The 24,406-nt window shown below is 46.4% G+C and overlaps 1 protein-coding gene across 1 annotated transcript in view; it reads right to left on the bottom strand.

Moving 5' to 3' along the window:
- The window catches only part of FBXO47 (F-box protein 47), a gene marked incomplete at both ends in the record, with an annotated part of 584,326 nt that overhangs the window by 188,424 nt on the left and 371,496 nt on the right, over positions 1-24,406 (bottom strand). The window contains one exon of the mRNA XM_082272782.1: positions 11,460-11,568. Coding sequence (XP_082128908.1) covers positions 11,460-11,568 — 109 coding nt within the window. The remainder of the gene's footprint in view (positions 1-11,459; positions 11,569-24,406) is intronic.

Genomic DNA, 24,406 nt, shown 5'->3' with positions numbered 1-24,406 from the left:
GACTCTCAGGACTCACAGTGCTCCAGACTCCAGGACATCAGACAGTTCTTGGAACGATATTCTCCCTCCCCACTGCCTGACGCCGCTCTATCTGCACTAGACGCCCCTATCACTTTGACGGAAATCTTGGCGGCTCTGAAGCAATCTAAACCGGGCAAAGCCCCGGGCCCGGATGGCCTTCCTGTGTGCTACTACAAGGCCTTTTCGGATCTGCTGCTACCACACCTGGAAAACGCGTTCAACGCTTTTCCGGACGCCGACTCCCTCCATGCGGATTTCCTAGAGGCGCACATCGCGGTCATCCCGAAACCGAATAAAGATGCATCCCAGGTCCCTAATTACCGGCCCATCTCGCTCCTCAATGTGGACGTCAAGATGTACGCTAAAATATTGGCTAATCGCCTCCTTCCCTCTATTCCTAACGTGATCTCCCTTAACCAAGTTGGCTTCGTCCCTGGCCGAGAGGCAAGGGACAACACCACCAAAGCCCTTCACCTCCACCATTGGTTATCCGCGTCCAATACCCCCGGTTTTTTCTTGTCCCTCGACGCGGAGAAGGCGTTCGACAGGGTGGCCTGGGACTACATGACCGAGACGCTCCGGGCTCTGGGCATGACAGGCCGGTTCCTGCGGTTTGTCTCGGTCCTGTACTCCACCCCCTCTGCGCGGGTCCGGGTCAATGGTACTCTTTCGGACGCCTTCTCCGTGTCGAACGGCACGAGACAAGGCTGCCCCCTGTCCCCTTTGATCTACATTCTCACCCTAGAGCCCCTTCTCCGTCAAATCAACGAAGACCCGAATATTAAGGGTGTTTCCATAAAGGACAAAACATATAAACTGGCTGCTTACGCAGATGACGTCCTCCTCTTCCTCACTGATCCCTTGACTTCGGTCCCTAATCTCCTCTCGGCCCTAAAATCCTTTCAGGCAATTTCTAATCTCAAAATCAACTATTCCAAATCCCGTGCCCTTAACATTTCCCTCCCTACTTCGCTCTTGCGGCTCTGCCAGACCAACTTTCCATTCCAATGGGATCCCCATGCCATCACCTATCTCGGGGTCCAGCTCCCATGCAAACTTTCAGACTTGTACGCCAAAAACCACTTGACTATCCTACAATCTATCAAATCGGACCTACAATCGTGGTCTAAGGGACCCTTCTCTTGGTTTGGCAGGGTCGCAATAGTGAGGATGAATATCCTTCCCCGTCTGCTTTACATCTTGCATGCCCTTCCCATCCATGTTCCCCCTGCCTTTTTCAAATCCTACCAGCGTATCTGTTCAGACTTTGTATGGCAGTCACATAAATCAAGGATCCGGTGGGACACGCTCACTCGCCCCAAAGCAGAAGGGGGGGTCGGCTTGCCACACCTGCTCAAATATCACTGGGCCTGCCACCTTACCCGGATAATTGATTGGCACGCTCATGCTGACTCTAAGGACTGGGTGTCCTTGGAGTCTGCGGTGTCCACCATTCCCGCACATCATCTCCCATGGGTGACGCCGTCCAAGACTCCACGCTCTATTCTGACCCATCCCGTCACGGGTGCAACCCTGCGCCTCTTTCAAACGATCCGCCATAAATTAGATCTTTCCCCGAAACTTAGTCCACTGCTACCCCTGTGCGCTTCTCCAGAATTCCCACCTGATCTCCCTTATGTCCCTTCCACGGGGCCCACCGTGGACATGCCCTTTCAGGCACGTCACTTTTTTGCTGACGCTCGCCCTCTTACGCAACAGGCCCTTCGCCTCAAATACCCGTCCGTAGATGTTCCGTTCTACAGCTTTTTACAAGTTAGACACTTCCTGCACAGCGCACAGCCGGTGGCGGATTGGACCCGCTCCCTTACTTCATTTGAACGACTTTGTGAAGCGCCAGGGCCACACCGTCATTTGATATCCATATTATATACTATGCTCTTTCCGGTTGACCACGCACACACAAAGGCACTTCGGTCTAGGTGGGAGAGGGACCTTGGCAGGAGCCTCTCTGAGGACGACTAGACGAGAATTCACTACCACATGCACAAGGGATCCCTAAATGTCCTTGCCCAGGAAACTGGCTACAAACTCTATGCTAAATGGTACCGAACTCCTGAATTATTACACAAGTTCTCCTCGGCTAACTCTCCTACTTGTTGGAGATGTGGCCTGCATCCGGGCTCCCTTTTGCATGTCTGGTGGGACTGCCCTTTAGTCCAGCCGTTCTGGAGGGAGGTGCAATCCCTGATTCCCCGGATCACCACATATACTCCTGATTTTACTCCGGCGCAATATTTGCTTCACCACACCTCCTTACCCTACTCCAGTTACAAGAAGTCCCTCACACTACACCTTATCAACGCTGCCAGGATGTGTGTGCCCTGTCACTGGCGTTCTACCTCCCCCCCCACGGTTGCGGAATGGTTGAAGAGGGTCCAAAGGGTGGCAGAAATGGAAGACACTATTGCGCAGGCTAAAGATACCCACCACAAATATTATACGACCTGGGCTTCCTGGAAACACTTCACGACACTTCCGGACTTTAGGACATTGACCACCACATCCTAGCTGCTAGCTATTGTCGTGTCGGTTTCGGGTCGCCTCGGGCATATTTTCCCGTCAAACACTGATTACGTTGATTACGTTCTTGGTCAGGTCCCCCCCCCCTAATGCCACGGGCGTCACATATCTCTTCTGAGTATATCCTTCCTTGCTCTCTCCCCCCCTTTTTTTCTTTCCTTCTCTTTCTATCTAGCGTCCTCTCCTTTTGTCTCTCCACCTACCCCCCCACCCCCTCGTCCCCCCCCCCTCCCAGGTGCTCCCCTGTTTCCCCCCAAACCGCAGTCCCGACCACGCTTATGGGCCAGAACGCTTAACTCCACCGACCCCTCCAGTGGATTTCTTCAGAACTCCCTGCCCCAGGACGACCTACACACCATTAATGGTTGCCCCCTGTGCCCGGACACAGCGTGTTCCCCTCTGGGGGTGTCCGGACATGTGAAGGGGGCCACCACTGCCCTTGAAGATGCCTCGGTCGTGGCACACCCAACAGAGATGGAGGTTGCAATTGATTCCTGTTTGTGTTCTCACCATGGTCCTGCACCAAGGGAAGGGGGAACAAGATTGTCCTCACCTCCTTGAACGGTTTACAATGTCTATCGTACGTTGATCTTGTACTTTCCTATACTTCCCGGTATGATTGAGTCATGGTTTGTTCACCCACCCTATTTTCAGTACATGGTACTGCGGTTCATCCTGTTGGTTTTTTTTGTTTTTTTTTTTCTCTTTTCAATGATCTTTGTATTGCTTTGTATTGCTTGAAAGTGATGTTCACTTCTTATGTCATTTCATTTTGTCACAATAAATTGTTTTGGAAAAAAAAAAACACCAAAATAAAGCTCTATTTGTGTAAAACAATGATAAACATTTCATTTGGGTACAGTGTTGCATGACTGTGCAATTGTCATTCAAAGTGTGACAGCGCTGAAAGCCAAAAATTGGCCTGGGCAGGAAGGGGGTGAAGGTGCCCTGTATTGAAGTGGTTAATTGGCCTGCTCTGAAGATCTAACTGTAGCACCCTCCTAGGTAGGTGCTAGGCAGGGAAAGTATAGTTACTCTGTCTGCTTATCAGGAGAGCCTGATTAGTAGTTATGCCTGTTGCATGTGTCCAGGGTGTGATTCATCTGGGCTGAGGGATTGTCCCCACTGTATCCAATAGGTGAGCCTGTTGGACAGTGGAGGAAACCCAGCCAGTGACACACAGGCTTTTGTAACTATCTCAGTGGGTTAGCACAAACAGTGGTGCATCCTGGGATATGTTATAAAAGCCAAAGCACATGTGACAGGGGTCTTTGGGCGAGAAACCAAATCCCAGGAGGAGGGTGACGGCTGTCTCTCCTCCTGTTTGCTGTGGATGGTGGTCACAGGCAGTTAGCCTAGTGGATCAGGAAGTGTGGCTGAACCCAGAGGTCCATTGGAAGCTGACTTTGGAGGTGAAGGCAGAGCAACCCTACAAAAACAGTGTCCGTGAGTACAGGGAAGCTTGTCAAGGGGTCTGCCCAGGAAGGGGACCACTCCAGTGGCTAGAGTCAGCGGACGGGTGTCAGCACACAGGCAGTGAGAGTAAAGGGGATGCCAAATTATTAACCCTGAAGAGTGTTCAGGCGGGAACAGTAATCTTATTGTGCATAGTTACTAGTTGGAGTATCCCACTCATCCCTTCTCCTATCCCAGTTCTAAATAAAACACAAAAAAAAACACATCCCCTGGACTGATTATTGACTGAGCCAAGAACTATTGGTGCCGTTTGTCTACTGTCAGTTGTTAATGGTACCCCAGGGGACCCAAGAAGTGTAATTCTCAGCAGCCCTCTAGAGGGAGTGCTACATTTGGGGGCTTGTCCGGGATATCGCCCTGGGTTACCAGAATGGTTGCTAATGGCAATGACAGAAGAAAATTTTCGAAAATGTAATTTTTCTCTCAAGAACTGTGTTCTAATGCTCAAGAGAAGTGTAAGGCCTGCTCTACAGGAGATAGGGAGCGTGGGATGAAGAATCAAATGCACAGTGATGGTTGACAAAAACAACGGAAGAATCTTTGTCAGAATTACAAATTGTCTGCCCGAGCAATGTGCTGGAGAGTGGGAGAAATGCATCTTGCTGTACAAATGGACTGTGTCTGCTTAACAGTAGAAGGTGCAAGTATGGATGGAGAAAATGGCAGCCCAGGGCATATGGATCGGTGTGCCGGGGGCCATGTGTGCCGGAGCTATACAGGAAAATGTTGACCGTGCATCCAATGACAGCGGGACATTCTTCCAAAAATAGTGGCCAAATGGATGCTGTAAAGAAAACTGTTGAACATGCATTCAATGGCACTGGAACATTTTTCCAATACAGTATGGCGAGTCTTGCCTGTACAAGTGCTGTGAATTGGAGTGTCGACCGAGCAATGCCTGACAGCGGGACAGTTCTACTACATAGCAAAAAGGGCCAGCTGGCTCAGAGTGATGGAAGGCAAAGCTGGGGCCCTGGTACAGACAAGGATGGCGGATGCATGCAGACTGAGAGGCATGGTCCGCTTTACAGTAACTTCCATGCAGGCTGAGCTGAGATGGAGTGGCATTGGAGGGGTTGCTGTACCGCGCAGGAAAGCGCGCGCTGGAAAGATCTGCCTAGCAGGAGGAGCCACCGCCAATCTGGAGTCATTGGCGGAGGCACCGCTCACGCACAGCCAATCCGGGGAAGGAAGGAAAGTCTATAAATGACTTCCGCCTTTGGCTGGGGCTGAGAGGGAGACACGTGTGTGGAGCAGTAAGATGGTGAGTGCCGGAGCGAGCCGGAGCACAGAGGCTATCCCACGTTCTGGCGGAGAACCTGCGGAGCAGACCGGAAAGCCAACAACATCAACCCTGTGGGATACAGGGGTGTGGATGGTGCCCGAGGGAAGAATGGCATTGTGCACGGGAGGAGGCGTGGAGCACTTAGGCCTGGTATATACTCAGCGTCTAAATGTGACCATGCGGATGTAAGTTTGGGGCCAGTGCGGGCATTGCAGCAATCTGCTGCTGAGGGGCAAAATAGAGCAGAGGTTGGCCCAGAAGATTGAATGTGTCTTGGGAGACCGGGGTCACTCATGCCCTGTCGGCTGCGGAGTCGGGACCTTTCACGGGCCGAGGAAGAGGAATGCTGAGGGTCCTTATGCAACTGGACTCTATGCAATCCATCAGTGATCCAGAGTGCAAATGGAGAGAGGCCCGAATGTCCGAGCCAGGATGCATGCAGGTAGTGCGGGCCAGGGAGTGGCCACCTGGTGCATTGAAAGCTGCAACGGCAGAGACAAAGTCTGTTCCTATACAGGCAGAGGGGAGAAGATGGCCAGCGGTGACCTGGGCTGCAAGAGTGAGCAGCGAGGAAGAGGCCGGGGTCATTGATGTGGGGTCTCCCAGCTTCCAGCAAAGGTTTGGATCCTTGAAGGAGGGATTGGATGTCTGGAAGTCCGAGGGAGAGACTTAATGGGACTGGTGGTCCGAAGATCGGAGCAGTCCAGCCAGTCTAGGCCCACCTGATGAGGAGACTAGGGACTCTGTGGCGCGGGGTCAGTGGCCAAGAGTCTGGGGTTCTGTGAGGCCTACTTTAATCGGGTCCCAGATTTGTCCCCACCCAGAAGCTATTCCCGGGTTCGGGATCAAAATGAGGCCTATGCCTCCCTTATCCAGAGAGTGGAGACCCTGTATTCCCCACCTGGGAGAGGAAACTAACAGATCATCCCCATGCTTTCCAGGATGCAATGTATGATTCAGAAGAAAGTGGCTTTAGAGTTTGGATATGACTATCCCTATGCTCCGTGATAGGTCATGTTGAAGATAGAAGCTCAAAGAGAAACATGGTGTAATGAGACTGTGTGGGACTTTCTGTTTGTTCCAAAACCCCACCGCAACTCGTCCAACTTGGAGCTGTGGAAAACCTTCCAATTGGTGAAGGTGAACTGGAAACATGGGCGGGCTATTTACATAGACCCGGTGGAAGTCCGCCGCCCAGACGGATCTGGTCAGGCCTGGTCAATCCGAGTTAAAGATGAAGAAGGAAAAGTTACACGAATTCCTCATCCAGATAATTGTTAATGAGTGACAGACTGCTGGATCTTGTTAAGGCTGGCTAGCCTAAGTTATCGGCTGTGAATTATACAGCATGGTCTGAACTCAGTAACTGTTTCGGCTCAAGCCCTGTGTTTACTACCCCTTCCCTTTCTGTCCTTGTAAGAAGGGTTAAGGAATTTGAAATTTACCACTGCTAAGTGGATCCACCAAAGGGGGCCATCCCTCTAAAGAACTGAAGGAGAATGACTTTGAAATGTTTGAATCCACAGTGTTCAGGAGATCCCTTGGGCCATCAGGCCAGGATCAGAAAATTTTGAACTAACCTTGTGCCAATGGGCCGAAGAAGGACTGAAGTAGCCCTATTGGTGGGGGGGGGGGGGTGCCGTAGTGCAAGGGGCCCCTGATGAGACCACCACTCTCCACAGGTCAGACAGGTTGCTCGGGCTCCAGCGTAAAAAAAATGTCCTGTCCAGAACAAGACTTGTTACCCAGGTGTGGCAGGTGCTGAGGACACTGCTGACACTAGATGGGGCACTTCATATCTTCCTGACCACGTAGGAGAGGGTGTGATTGGAAAGCTAGCCAGTGACAGGTTTAGTATTGTCTTTGAGGCGCAAGACTACACTTCGTGTCAAGATTGGCAGATGGAACATTGACCGAAACCCTTAGATAGGGAATGTGGTGAGAAGTAGTTGTGTAACCAGGTTGGAAGGTGACTAATTAGGGGTGGGGGGAGGGAAAGGGAGGGGAATATGACAAAAAAGGGAGATGTATCTACCAAACACTGAATATAGGGATTTAAATGTGCCTATATATCAGCAACCGAGACCAAAGATTATAAAAAGGATAATACAGGTTTATTGAAAACAACAAGCAAAAAAAAAAAAAAATATATATATATATATATATATATATATATATATATATATATATATAGTCATATAAATATGATTTATGCCCAACTTGAAAGTAAGTGATGGGTAGACCTTTTTAGGGCCTGGGCTGCTACTTCTGGAAAAGGCCTTATGGTCGTATCCACATGTAAACTAGGAAGAGTAGGTAGAAAGGAGTCCCTGGTGTCAAGTAAATGCAAAATGGAAGGTGAGTTTGAAGGCGTTTATTAGAAATTGCAATAAGTATGACAAGCCAAGGCGTTTCGGGGGAACAAATACTCCCCCTTCTTCAGAGCATTTTTTTTATTTTTAACATGATTCTATGGTTTCATTTAGTCGGTGTGGAGTAAGGGTATTGAGTTGGTATATCCAGTACAATTCTCTTTGGCCATCTAGTGTATCTATTTAAGCTGATGGATTCTGGGATCTGCTTGATGATTGTGGAAAATATTAGGTCTGGATTTCTTTTGTAATGGGTGGAAAAGTGACGACAGATGCTGTGTTCGGGGACTGCATTCTTCATGTAATTCCATAAAGACTTGATGATGTTGAGATCAGAGCTCTGTGGTGGCCAAACCATCACTTCCAAGACTTTGTTCTTCTTTACGCTGAAGATAGTTCTTAATTACATTGTCTGTATGTTTGGGGTCATTTTCCTGCTTCAGAATAAATTTGAGGCCAATCCAATACCTCACTGAGGGTATGGCACGATGGATAAGAATCTCCCTGTGTTTCCCACCATTGAGGACATAATTAATTGGGCAACGTTGAGGACTGTAGACGCAGTGGTTGGTCAAGGAAACTTAACAGGATTACATGAAGAGACAGAAGGCTTTGGGAAGGCTATATCCACAGAAGATCTGTGGTTAGTTCTCCAAGGTGTTTGGAACAACTTACCTGCTGTGTTACTTCAAAATCTGTGTGCAAGTGTACCTAGAAGAATTGATGCTGATTTTAAGCCAAAAGGGTAGTCACATCAAATATTGATTACATCTTTCTTGTTTGCTTACTTTGTATTATGTAAATTGATAAAAATAAACAATTAAAATATATACGTATTTCTTAAAGCATTTTTACTTTATAGCCTTTTTTTCATACCTGCCTAAACCTTTTGCACAGTAATGTATGTTTCTGTCTATTGCCTCTCAAATATTACACTTAGTTTAAGTTTTTCAGTACTGTGAACACAGAAGCTCACAAACTATACTACTATTTTCCTACTGACATTCCTACAAGTATGAAGTTGTGGGCTTTACCTTTATTTTTTATAAGATAACACTTTTCAATTGCTTTTATACAGTATCTGTTGTGGCTGTCACTTCTACCAGTCACTTCAAGCCTATTATCGTCTGATAAAAACTCAAAGGCAAAACTACCAAAAAAACAGTTAATCAGATTGGGGTACTGCTGTTGAATAATGAAAGAATAATGTAGAAAGTAAATAAAAAAAAAAAGACACTGTCAATAAGAATTTAGGAATTATTCTGTTCTGTTACACCACATGTGACTTAAAGCAGTTGCAAACCTCAGATATAAAAATTGGAGCAAAGCATATCCCTCTATAGCAGTGGTTCTTAACCTGGGTTCGATCGAACCCCAGGGGTTCGGTGAGTCAGTCTCGCAGGTCAAGACACACACCCGACTCATATGATTCGTGATGACACGCCCCGCTCATTGGCTGCAGGTGATCACGGAACATCGCTTGGCCTATCTGTGCTGCAGGGAATTTGGCGCGCCCAGTAGTCGAATTGTAACTGTCGCGATGGTACGTCGTGTGATTTCTTTCTTAATATTAATCCCTTCATACTAACTATGTCGAGCAAAAAAAGAAAGTGGTCGGACGAATATGTACAATATGGATTCACATGTATAACGGAACGTGATGGGAGTCAGCGTCCTGACTGCATGATTTGCAATGCCAAGTTGAGCAATTCTAGTCTAGCACCAGCAAAACTAAGAGAACACTTCCTTAAGCTGCATGGAGATGGAAAATACAAGAACACAACGCTCGCTGAATTCAACGTGAGGAGAGCCAGATTTGATGAAAAGGCTAGTCTGCCTGTTCTCGGCTTTGTACCCATCAACAAACCGATCCTCATAGCATTGTACGAAGTTGCTTACCTGATCGCAAAGCAGGGCAAACCACACATCATTGGTGAAACACTCATAAAACCAGCTGTGTTGAAGATGGCGAATATCATGCTGGGAAAAGCGGCTGAAGTTAAGTTATCCCAAATTATGTTTTTTTTTATGTGTGAAAATCATGTTTTAATGGTTTTGTTCTTTGTTCTTAATGGTTTTGTTCTTTAATGGTTTTGTTCATTTTGTGCACCTATGTATAAATATATACCGAAATATATACCTATGTTTTGAATTTGAAAAAAATCATATTTTATTTTTCCAATTAAGAAGAGTTCGGTGAATGCGCATATGAAACTGGTGGGGTTCAGTTCCTCCAACAAGGTTAAGAACCACTGCTCTATAGTGTGTACTTGTCTCAATTAGGAACTAAGTGTCATTTCTGTCTGCTGCTTCATTCATCTGCTCTCAACATGAATCACTTCTGATAAGTTTTCTTGTCACTTCTGACACCAAAGGAAAAAAGGAAGCTACAGAATATTGACAGCCTCAGCTCTGTTCCTGTGTGCTGTAAAGAAGGGGGTGTGTCCCTTCCCTATAATCGTCTCTCCTCACTGATCTCTGCAGGGTGTAATTTCAGCTCTCCGCCACCTTTTTTTCTGAAATCTGGGACAAGCTTTAAATAACTGGACTTTGAACAGATGTAGAGAGAGAAGACTGCAGATAGACAGGTATAACTTATGTAGAAGGATTTTTTTCATCTCGGTATATTACCTGAGGCCAGTCACTTCACTGCGTATATATAAGGTTTACAACCACTTTAACTGCTTCAGGCCGCGCCATTGTAAAATGACAGTCGGGCGGGAACCCCCTTGTTCTCGGAGGATGTCATATGAAATCTTTCACATAACCCCAGACAGCAGAGGTTCTAACTCTTTGATCACTTCACATAAGATGAAGAAAAAAGTTTTGGCTAGACATACACTCTAGGAATGAATTACATGATCTTATCCTAACTGATATTGCCAGGTGCCACGCAAAGAGGTCACTGGGTGGCCCCATGAAAATATTGCTATTACTATGGGGTCCCTTGAATTGTAGTTATCCCTCTGGAATTCTATGCCCCATTCTGTATCTGAGAAAATTACAGTAGAATTTAGAGTTTAACTGCCCCTAGATATCTCCATAAATAGGCCCTGTTAAAAAAATACAAGTAATAAAAAGATGTATACTATGCTGCTATATCCTCTGCCTGCCTTTTCTATTTCCTGCACATACTACCTGTGGTCAAACCCTCTGGCCATCCTAACTTACTCCCTGCTGTTATATTCTTCAGCACTCTTCTACTGCACCTACTGCCCACCATTATACCTTTTGCATTCTCCTGCACATGTTTCCTGCCATCATACCCTGCAGTTTTCTCCTACACACTCTTTCCACCATAGTTTTCTCCTTCACATGTTGCCCACCTCTATACCCTCTGCACTGCTTTCCTGTACATACTGTCTCCTCAGACATACTCTCTGGCACACCTCTCCTGTACATACTGCCCATAACCATACCTTCAAGCACTCCTCTCCTGCACTCGCTGGCAGTTGTCATAACTTCAAAACTCCCTTCTTGCCCATAACCCCTCCACATTTCTCTCCTGCCCATACTGCCCACCATGATACCTTCCACACTCTCACCTGCACATACTGAGTGCTGTCATAGCCTCTACACTCCTCTCCTGCACATACTGTCCCTGTCAAACCCTCACCACTGCTCTCCTGCTAACACTGCCCAGTTATACCCTCCACACTTTTTATCTGCACATACTGCCTGTACACTTTTTTAACCATTGTTCATAAAGGTACATTTGCAGAATTCTCTATAAAATTTTTGGTACTTCATATTTAGGACATTACCTGGTTTGCTGCTGACCAGACTCTGCACTTTACGCAGTAGATTCGTTAAATCACATATGAAGATATAAACTCTGTGGCACTCAAGGTCATCCCAACCAGCTGTGAGAATCTGAAAAATAGTAAGAATATAATATAATATTCAGAGCCGGTACAAGGGTGGGGCAGAAGGAGCGGGTGCCCTGGGCGCTAACATTTATTGGAGAGAGGGGGGGCGCCACTGCTGGATAACTTCTTTCACACACTGCTGACTCTGTGTGAGTGTAAATTACTGCTGGCCGCCAGCAGCTATCTGCCTGCAATGTGCCGAATGCGCTCCTCCTGCACTCAGCACAGCCTGAAGCCTTCTGTTCTACTACTTCTTCTGTCAGAGGAGCGGAGAAAACACCCCCCCCCCTGACAGGCGCTCTGTAGTCTGTCCCGGCCGTGACGTCATTGAGCATAGAGCGCTCTCCTCCTGCTTCAGCCACTACCTCGAGGAGCCGTGGAAGAGAGGAGAAAGTGAAAGTGAAAGCAGAAAAGCACATCCAGAGCCTGGCACTGTGTCTCTGCCTGTCTGCAGCAGCGTGAGTGAAGCCTGCCTGCCCTGGTGAAGAAGTGAACTATTCAGATGGAGGGAGAGGGGTCTGTCTGTCTGGCTGAGAGCAAGTAAGTGGGGGGGAGGGTGCTGTCTCTCTGGCTCAGAGCAGGTAAACTCTGCAGATTTGGGGGGGGGGGTCTCTGGCTCAGAGCAGGTAAACTCTGCAGATTTGGGGGGGGGGGGTCTCTGGCTCAGAGTAGGTAAACTCTTTAGATTAGTGGGGGAGGGGGGGTTCTGGCTGAGGGGGGGGGGGTCTGTCTGGCTGAGAGCAGGTGAACTATTTAGATTAGTGGGGAGGGGGGAGTTCTGGCTGGGGGGGGGGGGGTCTGGCTGGCTGAGAGGAGGAGGTGAATAGGTGAACAATTTAGATTAGTGGGGGGGGGGGGTGTTTGGCTGAGGGGGGGGGGTCTGTCTGGCTGAGAGCAAGTCAACTATTTTGATTAGTGGGGGGGGGGGGTTCTGGCTGAGATTAGTGTGGGGTCTACCTATATGGAGCAGGTGGTGGTGGTAAATTTCAAGATAAAGAGATATAAAGATAAAAAGAGTAAATGTAAAATCTTATATGTGGCATATATACTACCAATATAAATGTAATGTACCTATGTACATATGCCGCTGTGAAGCAGATGTGACCTAAGTGCAAAAAGTGCTAAGTGCAGCAGGTGTGGTCACCCAAAATAAATCTATAAAGTAAAAAATGTATATATGTGTCCGTAGTTGTATATAAATTTAGTGCCAGCCTCAAAAATAGTCTAAAATTATAAAATACATATATTAACTTAACATTTAGCCTTCATTACTTTCTGAGTCACTAATCCAGAACAAGTACATTGATTAGAAAAGCAACAATAAATATTGTGAGGGATTAGCTCGGTGGTAGGCGTGGATGACCCCTTTGGGGGTGCGTTTTCACAGAGAGATAGCCGATTAGAGGTTGAAAACAAGACTGATTTATTCATGCAATTTACTTAACACAATTGCAAGCATCAAAACAGCCAAAATAAAATAAAAGACAAAATAAATCCTTGCCTCTGTGGGCGGCTACCTTCTCACGCTGGAACCTACCTAAGAAGTCTTTCCAACCTACTGTTGGGCCGACACTGCTGATCCTACAGCAGACACTCAAATGTCCATTTGTTTGCTTTTCACTCAGCACAAACATTGTCCATTGAACATGTCCCTTTGTTTTCTTTCACACAGCACATGTTCATTTATAACAGGATCCTTTACTCTTCAGATTCTTCATATTGAACACAGTTCATTTAACAGGTCCCTTTACTCTTCACACTCTTCACATGGAACACTTTGTCTTCTCACCTTTGAGACGTCTTCACTCGTGGTTACCCTCCTTAGCTTCACATCGCTTTAGGGGGTCTTCTCCCATGCTCACCAGCTTGTCGGGAGGCACACATCCGACTGTCCCCCTCTCCCAGCCCACACGGCGACAGGCGGCAGCAGTCCTTCTCCCATGCCCACACGGCGTCGGGAGGTACACGTATGTCTGTCCTCCTCTTCCCAGCTCACACAGCGACAGGAGGCAGCACTCAATAGATTTTCTCTGGACAAATTATAGAGTCCTTGATCTCCTCATTCTGAACAGCTGAATGGTTTTCAACTTCCTGCTGGCTCTCTCTGCAGCCAACACCCTATAGTATCAGTGAACTTTCAAAGCAGGTGGGAATGTGTCTCCTCTCAGTGACTACATTCCCAGATTTACCTGACTTCCTGTCACATACCCCCCCCTCTTGTTTCAACCCTAGGGTTGGGACACATATTTCCAGGCACGCATGTGTCAGGCACTGCTGACTCACTGATAAGCCTCCTATTATCCTCAAGCTTCCGGATGAAACTGTTTTGTCATCTTCATTGACAGATTTCTCATAACTGCCACACAGTTTGTCTCTCATCTCATATACACATTCTTCAACTGCATTTTTGGCATCATTTTGCTCCTTCTCGTTTCTGTCATCTTCATTGACAGCTTTCTCATAAATGTCAGACAGCTTGTCCCTCATAACCGTCTGTCCAATCCACCATGGAGGACCGTGATCCATAGGCAACTCAATTGGGCTAGTCTTAATGTCTTCAACATTCTTAAGACGCCTCTCTCTGCAATCCATAAATGTTTTCCACAAAACTTTGAGAACCTTTGCTTCACTAAGCTTTGTTCCAAGTAGGGACTCTTGACATCCCTCTGTGACTTGAGTTGCCTCTCCATACATCTGTACACAATCATTGACTTTTTGTTGTAAAAGGGAATGATCTTCCTTCTTGAGCTTTGCTTGCTCTAAGATGCTGTGCAGAGGATTTTCCAATTGAGACAACAGGCTGTCACACATTTCTTCAAAGTGACCCCTGTTCCTTTTCCCAGAGATATCAATATCATTCACCAAACATTTCATATTCATAGGCAGATCGGAAGCATTTGCACTCATCAACTTCTTAAACTTTTCGCCCTCCTGAGCGAGTCGCAGTAAAGGCCTACTATTTGATTTGATATTCAGTTTATATTTCTTGCCAAACTCTTCACAGAAGTAGTCAACCGGAACATCATCAACTTTCCTTACACCAACATAGGGGTTAAAGGCAACAACACAGTTGAACCCAGCGATCTGGGTGGTATCCATTATAGACCTCCTCTCTGCATCAGTGAAGAAGCATGGAACTGCAACACATTCTTTTACAGGTTTCTTCAATGCACTTTCTGCTGAACTATTTGACCGCTCAAGGTCACCTAGTTCTTTTTCTCTATCTGAATTCCACATGGAATGCATCTCAAGATCACGATCAAACTTCTGCCACCCGTCTTTCACCAGTTCCATTTTGGAAACACTCCCTGAAAGGCACTTATTCATTTGCTTCACGTTTTCACCAACAGCCTTAGTTTTCCCCACTAGGTTTTCAGCCTGAACTGAGAAATCATCACATTTCTTACTCAGCTCCTTTGTTTGCTGAAGCTCTAATGATACATTTTCCAATGCTTGAAGTTTTTGAAGGAACGGTTTATTCCAAAGGGGTGATTCAAGCCACATGTCATCACATTTCTGAGGCTCACTCAGGACAGACCCCAAAACACTGATCCTTTTAAAAACTGCATCAGGCACACTATCCCCTCTTTGGGACAGATCCTCTGTTGCCTGGAATTCCTCTTCCAGTTCCTGCAACGGAATCTTCATCTCTTCTACTTGCTGTTCTAAGGCTCGCTTAGACTTTTCTAGCTCCTGAACTCTTTTCACAACATCATCCTTGGAGCTGACCAATTCTTCCATTTCTGTACGCAGCTGTTTGTTAACACTTTCTAGTTCAGCCTTACACTCTAGAGCTTCCTCCAAAGAGCGAGCCAAGAACAGGGCTTTGCTCTCGTTATCACGCACCTCCGTTTCTGCACGGGCGCGTTCTTCTGCATATTTTGCAGACACAGTCTTCTCTTCACCAAGCATCTGATCAAACTTCTTTTTCACATCTTCAACACACTGTAATGAACCAACGCTTTCTTCCATGCGTTTTTTCATATCCGCTATCTGAGCTTGCAATGTTGCGACTTGCTCTGATAGGTTTTTCTTTGCGTCCGCCTCCTCTTTTAATTGTTCCAGGAAGCCATTTTTCTCATCTTCCATTTGTTTGAGCTTTGTGCTAAAACTCAGCCTTTGACACCTCTCTTCCTGTAAGAGTTCCTGCGTGTCTTGCAGCTGCGATTCCAAGATAGAAAAATCTTCCGCAATTTCTCTAGATTTGCTGTCTGCTTGAGAAAGCTGATTTGTAACATTGTCCAACTCAACCTGCAGTCGGTTTGCCTTCTCTGACAGCTTAGCACACAATCGGTCACCTTCTGACACTTTGGCTTGCGATTCCAGAAGCTGTGCCTCTACTTTTTCCCTCTTATGTTCACAATCTTCTTTTCCCTGCATAAGAGCCTTCACCTCATTGGCTAGCATCTGGGAATAAGAATGTAATTCTGCCACACAGGCTTCTTTCTCCTTTAACTGCTGCTGGACACGTTGGGCTTCCCCTTTCCAACTTTCACAGTCCGCACGCCATTCATTTACCACATTGCTTAAAGTAGTGAGCTCATACACAGTACTCAGTAATTTAGCCTCTCTTTCACTTTTCTCTTTGTCGCTGAGAGACAATGTCGCTTTCAGAGCAACATTCTGTTCCTGCGACTCCTGCAGGTCTATTTTTGTAACTTCCAAACACTGAAGACTTTTTTCCAGCTGATTACGCAACTCCAACATATCAGCCATACTTTGCTTCTGCAAAGTCTGAATTTCACTTTCCTTTTCCATGAGGATGGTATCTTTCTCCATTATAGTCTCTCTGCGTTTTTGCAACTCGACCAAAAGAAGAGCAGTGGATTCTTCCCACTGTAACACATGAGACTTGAGTAGTTCATTCATTTCCTGCAAGTTTCTATGCTCCATTTTAAGCAATTCCAAGGCTTGTTCCTTTTCTTCCATTTTCCGTTGCAAGGCATCCAATTCAGCCCTGCACACATACTCGGTTTCTTCCAAACCGATGGCCTCCATTGGCTGCTGGCGTCTCTGTTTCCAGCCTGCCATGCTCTCTTGGTGAGCCTTTTGCTGAGCTGCAAAGCTCCGCTGAAAATCCGCATTTGCCTGCTGTTGAGCTGCATTTGCTTGCTGTTGAGCTGCATTTGATATAATCAGATGTTTCAACATCTCCTCCATTTTGAGTTTACTTTTCATCTGAGCACACTGCGTCTCCATAGCAGTTTCATCAGTGTTGCTAGGGACAACAACCTTCCTCTTTAGTAGACTCTCTTTAGGCATGGATGGGGCTGGTTCAGACGGCAACATCCCCTCCATCCAAAGAATCCGGTCTCTCATTTCATCTATCTTTGCATTTTTCAGGCGTTTGGACCGCCCCATCTTCAATAACTCCACAAACAAATTTTTCACAGTCCAGCAAACAATTTTCAGACCACTGTCTCTTCAACACATGTAGTTTTTCTCTCTCTTGCAGGATCTCTTTTCCTGCGCACACAGTTTGTGCAGTCACTTGCACCAGACACAACAAAGTTCATCAAAAAATTTTGAGACCCCTGTCTCTTTAAAACACTTTTTTTTTTTTTTTTTTTTCTTCTGTCAGGATCTTCTCTCCTGCACACATAGATTGTGCAATCTCATGCACCAGACAAAGTTCATCAAACATTTGCACTTCCTTGCAGGGATCTTGCTGCTTCTGCCCACTGCATACCTCCACCATATGTGAGGGATTAGCTCGGTGGTAGGCGTGGATGACCCCTTTGGGGGTGCGTTTTCACAGAGAGATAGCCGATTAGAGGTTGAAAACAAGACTGATTTATTCATGCAATTTACTTAACACAATTGCAAGCATCAAAACAGCCAAAATAAAATAAAAGACAAAATAAATCCTTGCCTCTGTGGGCGGCTACCTTCTCACGCTGGAACCTACCTAAGAAGTCTTTCCAACCTACTGTTGGGCCGACACTGCTGATCCTACAGCAGACACTCAAATGTCCATTTGTTTGCTTTTTACTCAGCACAAACATTGTCCATTGAACATGTCCCTTTGTTTTCTTTCACACAGCACATGTTCATTTATAACAGGATCCTTTACTCTTCAGATTCTTCATATTGAACACAGTTCATTTAACAGGTCCCTTTACTCTTCACACTCTTCACATGGAACACTTTGTCTTCTCACCTTTGAGACGTCTTCACTCGTGGTTACCCTCCTTAGCTTCACATCGCTTTAGGGGGTCTTCTCCCATGCTCACCAGCTTGTCGGGAGGCACACATCCGACTGTCCCCCTCTCCCAGCCCACACGGCGACAGGCGGCAGCAGTCCTTCTCCCATGCCCACACGGCGTCGGGAGGTACACGTATGTCTGTCCTCCTCTTCCCAGCTCACACAGCGACAGGAGGCAGCACTCAATAGATTTTCTCTGGACAAATTATAGAGTCCTTGATCTCCTCATTCTGAACAGCTGAATGGTTTTCAACTTCCTGCTGGCTCTCTCTGCAGCCAACACCCTATAGTATCAGTGAACTTTCAAAGCAGGTGGGAATGTGTCTCCTCTCAGTGACTACATTCCCAGATTTACCTGACTTCCTGTCACAATATGAAATCCTTTTCATGACTAAATGTCAGACTTCCCAGGTACATGGGGCTCCATACACAAAAAACAGCAGATTGCTTGCGGTATTTGGGTGTTTTCCCAAATACCGCATATGAACCTGAAAATGTCAATCCACTATTGCTTTAGGGGGTAATTACCACTAGGGATTAGCTTCCAGTTTGAGTCGAAGCTAAGTTGGACTTGAACATCGATCGCTCGATCGTTCATTGAATGACGAACAAATGTGCTTCTTTGCGGGAAATTCGAGCACCCATAATGCACTGCGCACGTGCGGCGCATGCATTACGTTATGTAATCGGCCAAAGCATGCACCCTGATCTCCATGCTTTGGCCAATGAAATCATCTGTGCCATGGCTGGGCAAAAGGCAGGCTGCCTTTAGCCAATCATGGCTTAGGGGCTAAGTACACGCCCCACACTATATAAAGGTACAGCGTGCAGTGTGATTGTGTGGGCGAGACAGAAGACAGGGAGAGCAACATGTTGGAGGCAGGGAGAGAATAGGTATTTTGCAGTTTGTTAGACAGTGCAGTAAGACATTGTTAGCAGTGTGAGTATAGGGAGGGAGAGGATCGTGTTTTTCAGGCAGGGAGAGCAAAGTGATTTGCCGTTTTTCAGACAGTGCAGTGGGACATTGCTAGCAGTGACTTAGGGAGGGAGAGGATCGTGTTTTTCAGGCAGGGAGAGCAAAATGTTTTGCATTTTTTCAGACAGTGCAGTGTAGTCTAACTAGAGACATTGCTAGCAGTTAGGCAAGGAGAGAGATTTGTGCTTTTCAAAAGTTAAGAGATCAGATAGTGAAGTATATTCAGTAGAGCAGTATATACCATAGATCATATACAATACATTGATCTCTATCTATATATAGGGCTACTGATTAGATCATATCAGGTCATTGAGTATCTATCAGTCACTTGCGTATACCCTGTATTGATCTGATCTCTATCTATATATAGGACAATAGATTAGATCATATCAGGTCATTGAGTATCTATCGGTCACTTGCGTATACCCTATATTGATCTGATCTTTATCTATATATAGGGCTATTGATTAGATCATATCAGGTCATTGAGTATCTATAGGTCACTTGCATATACCCTATATTGATCTGATCTTTATCTATATATAGGGCTATTGATTAGATCATATAAGGCCATTGAGTAGCTATCGGTCACTTGCGTATAACCTATATTGATCTGATCTCTATTTATATATAGGGCTATTAATTAGATCATATCAGGTCACTGCGTATACCCTATATTGATCTGATCTCTATCCATATATAGGGCTATTGAGTAGATCATATCAGGTCATTGAGTATCTATCTGTCACTTGCGTATACCCTATATTGATCTGATCTCTATTTAAATATAGGGCAATAGAATAGATATCAGGCCATTGAGAATCTATCGGTCACTTGCGTATACTCTATATTAATCTGATCTTTAGCTATATATAGGGCTATTGAGTAGATCATATCTGGTCATTGAATATCTATTGGTCACTTTTATATACCCTATATTGATCTGATCTCTATCTATTTTTAGGGCAATAGATTAGATATCAGGCCATTGAGTATCTATCGGTCACTTGTGTATAACCTATATTGATCTGATCTCTATCTATATATAGGGCTATTGATTAGATAATATCAGGTCATTGAGTATATATCGGTCACTTGCGTACACCCTATATTGATCTTATCTCTATCTATATATAGGTCTATTGATTAGATCATATCAGGTCATTGAGTATCTATCATTCACTTGCGTATACCCTATATTGATCTGTATCCACATCATGTCCGAAAGGCCGACAAGGAGAGGCAGATGCTCACAGGCCACAAAAAGAGAGCAAGCAGCCTCTGTGTCCACATTGAAAAGTGGTGGTCACAGTTGACATGGTGCATCCTCTGCAGGCGGGGCACACCCGGCCTTTATTTCTGGTGCTGCCCATGTTATTCAGCCACAACATGCGGAAGAGTTGGTGGAGTATATAAATAGGCCATCCTCATCCCCCTCATCCTCTGACACCCACGCTCACAGTAGTTTGCCTTCCACCGCAGCTGCCAAAGTGGCCCGTTCCCCAGGCTCCTTCTCCACAGCTACTCCTTCTGTCGCCCCACCATCATGCATGGAGGAGTCACCTGAACTATTTGATCATAGGGTCAGGGACATGCTGCTGAAGGCTGCACAGCAATTTGAAAGCTGTGATGTTGGTTCCCAGGTTGATGAAGGGAATAACGTGAGCCTAGAGAGAGGGGGTGACAATGATGGACAAAAAACTAGCAGTCATGTTCCCACAGCTGCAGCATACTGCCAAGTTTGCTCCAGTGACGAGGAGGGAGGGGATGACGAGGTCACTGACTGTACTTGGGTGCCTGACAGGATAGAGGAAGGTGAAGGAGGAGGAGGAGGCACAACTCCAACAAGGTAGGATATGCTCCAGGGGCTGCCATAGGAGTAGCCAACCTATTGCATCACAGCACAGAGCTCCACAGGTGCAGGGTGCTGCAAACTCCCCGTGGACTCCCAAAAGTTCATTAGTGTGGGCTTTTTTCAGCACATGTGCAGTAGACCACAGCGTTGCTGTTTGCAACATCTGTCTGAAGCGGATCAAGCGTGGCCAGAACACCAGCTGCTTGGGCACTACATGCTAGACAAGGCAAATGACAACCTGCCATGCAGTCCGTTGGCAACAGCACCTGAAAGAGCCACAAGAACAAAACAAGCATACTGCACCTTGCTCCTCATCTGGGATCTCTAACTCTACACCTCCTGTCTTCTCAAATACCTGCATTGAGAGGGATGATGGTATAGCACAGAGACTTGCACCCAATCTGCTAGCAGTACAGCACCGCTTAATTTGAGCAGCAGGCAAATTTCACAACACCAGTTACTGAACTGTAGAAAGAAATACTGTCCCAGCCATCGACATGCTCAGCGTCTTAATGCTAGCTTGGCCAAATTGCTAGCATTACAGTTGCTGCCTTTTCATCTTGTAGATTCTGCTCCCTTTCACGAATTTGTGGAATGTGCTGTACCTCAGTGGCAGGTACCAAAAAGGCATTTATTTTCGTGTAAGGCCATTCCGGCTCTCTACCATCATGTGGAAGGTAGGGTTTTGGCCTCGTTAGACAGAGCGGTTAGCAGGAAGGTTCACATTACTGCTGAATCTTGGTCCAGCAGGCATTGACAGGGACGTTTTATTTCTTTCACTGTGCACTGGGTAACTCTGCTGGCAGCTGGGAAGGATGCAGGACAGGGTTCAGTGTTGCAGCTTGTTTTGCCACCATGCCTCAAAAAAGCTGGTGCTGGTTCTGCCACATATGGCTACTCTACCACCTCCTCCTCTTCTTCTTCTTCCTCCATGTCCTCTTCTGCTCAATTGTCCTCTGAAGCAACAGTGCTCCCTAAGCGTTCAAGGGCCTTCGCAAGCAGTCAGGCTAAAAGATGACACGCCGTGCTTCAGTTAGTCTGTCTAGGGGATAGGAGTCACATCGGGGCAGAGATTCTGTCAGCTCTGCAGGGGCAGGTTCAGAGATGGTGTATTCCATGACAGCTTGAGCCAGGAATGGTTGTATGCGACAATAGCACCAAGATGTCCTAAATCTGGTGGTGCAGCTTTTTTTCACCAGATACCCAGGCTTCCAAGATCTCCAGAGGCAGGCCAGAAAAGTCTGTGGCCATTTCCGGCGTTCATATGATGCCGGTGGTCACTTATCTGAAATTCAACGGGAATTCAACCTGCCCACCAACTGCCTCATTTGTGACATGCCCACCAGGTGGAACTCAACATTGGCAATGCTGCAGTGGCTGCACACGCAGCAGAGGGCCATCAATGAGTACCTGTGTGAGTATGGCATGAGGACAGGGTCAGGGGAGCTTGGCTTTTTTTCACCACGCCAATGGCTTTTGATACAGGATGCATGCATCGTCTTGTCACCATCTGAGGAAGCCACAAGGATGGCGAGCCAGGACGATGCATGCATCAGTGATACTATATCTCTAGTCTACCTGCAGGAGCACACGCTTCATGGAATCATGGACAGGGCACTTGAGGCAGAAGAGTGGGAGGAAGAGGAGGAGTTCCTTTCTTTACAAGGCCCCCTTTATGCAGATATCATCCCTGCAGGGACACAAAACACGCAGAAGGAAGAGGAAGAGGAGGATTGCAGCAGCATGGATGTAGAGGATAGCATACAGCATACAGCAGTCTTCAAGGTATGTTTTTGATTTCCCAGAAACCCCAGAAGTTGTATGTGGTTGGGGAGAGGTCTTAATGACTCAGAAGCTAATGCCTCCTCCAACTTACATTGCATGGGCTCCCTGATTCTGAAAAGCCTGCGAAAGGACCTGAGGATTCGTGCTATCAAGGAGAGGGATAATTACTAGCTGGCAACCATTCTTGATCCATGTTATAAGGGTAAAGTTGCAGAGCTCATCCTGCCTTCGCAGAGGGAGCAAAGGATGATATATCTTGAGGAGGACTTGAAAAAAAAAAATTGTGTACCACCTTTTCAGACACTGGGAGGTTAACATTCTCTGGACCTTTTTCTGAGGCATCGTTCAGCCAAAGGAGGAACGGTGGAGAAGGCGGCCGGCTAACCGATGCCTTTAAACAGTTTTTTAGCCCTCAGCAGCACCCAAGGCTGTTTGGTTCAAGCAACCATTGGCAGCGTCTCCATCATATGGTGCATGATTATCTAGGTGCAAGAGCAGACTTGGAGACCTTTCCAGCTGAGCATCCACTGGGTTACTGGGTCTTGAGGATGGACCACTGGCCAGAACTTGCTCAATATGCAATGGAGCTACTGGACTGTCCTGCTTCAGTGCTGCTGGAGGTTTTGTGATGGACAAAAGAGTGCGTCTGTCCACAGACTCTGTTGACCAGCTGACTTTTATCAGAATTGATCAGTCCTGGATCAACAACAGCTATCAAGTCCCTGATGCTGATGTAACTGATTGAATTTGCTAGGGGTATGCCATCCCTTGAAGACTGCGTATACTGCCTATCCTATTCTTCAACCTTGATTCTGCTAGCTTCCAACAATGTTTTTGGTTTAGGTCACTACCAACCCCCAAGGCCTAATTTTTCTGCACTTGTATGACAGGTGCATACAATTTAATATTTGTATGTAATTTTTAAAAGCTGGCCCTGTCCCTGTGCCCTGTGCCCAGCAAGAGTATCTGTGAGGAGTTACGGTGTTCAGGCACCATCAACACGACAGGCCAAATTTTTGGAACCTGTATGACAAGTACATGCAATCTCAAATTTGTATGGAATTCTTACCAACAGGTCCTGTTCCTGCCCCCAGCAAGAGTAAATGTGAGGGGTTGGTTACAGTGTTCAGGCACCAGCAACACCAAAGGCCCAATTTTTTGGCACCTGTATGACAAGTACATGCGATTTCAAATTTGTATGGAATTCTTACCAGCAGATCCCATTCCTGCGCCCAGCAAGAGTAACTGTGAGGGGTTGGTTACGATGTTCAGGCACCACCAACAGCAAAGGCCCAATTTTTGGCACCTGTGTGACAAGTACATGTGATTTCAAATTTGTATGGAATTCTTACCAGCAGGTCCCGTTCCTGCGCCCAGCAAGAGTAACTGTGAGGGGTTGGTTATGGTGTTCAGGCACCACCAACAGCAAAGGCCCAATTTTTGGCACCTGTATGACAAGTACATGCGATTTCAAATTTGTATGGAATTCTTACCAGCAGGTCCCATTTCTGCGCCCAGCAAAAGTAACTGTGAGGGGTTGGTTACGGTGTTCAGGCACCACCAACAGCAAAGGCCCAATTTTTGGCACCTGTATGACAAGTACATGCGATTTCAAATTTGTATGGAATTCTTCCCAGCAGGTCCCATTCCTGCGCCCAGCAAGAGTAAATGTGAGGAGTTGGTTATGGTGTTCAGACACCACCAACTGCAAAGGCCCAATTTCAGTTTCAGTTCCTGCCGATACTAAGCTTCCAGGTCCCCATCACTCCAGCCGGTTTGCATAGCCACCACCAAACCTTGGCCAGGTCAGATGACAGCACAGCGCCCCCACTAGATCACTGATAAGAACACATACAACACTTGATCTTTGCCAATTTCAAATTGGTATGACATTTTTACCAGCAGGGCCGTTCCTGCGCCCAGCAAGAGTAACTGCGAGGGGTTGCGGTGTTCAAGCACCATCAACACCCAAGGCCCAATTTTTCTGCATCTCTATGACAACTGACAAGTACATGCAATTT

Source organism: Pelophylax lessonae (genome assembly GCF_965119305.1).
Source record: "Pelophylax lessonae genome assembly, chromosome: 11".
Lineage (NCBI taxonomy): Eukaryota > Metazoa > Chordata > Amphibia > Anura > Ranidae > Pelophylax > Pelophylax lessonae.
The sequence above is the reverse complement of the archived record's forward strand: the minus strand, read 5'-3'. Positions and strand labels throughout refer to the sequence as shown.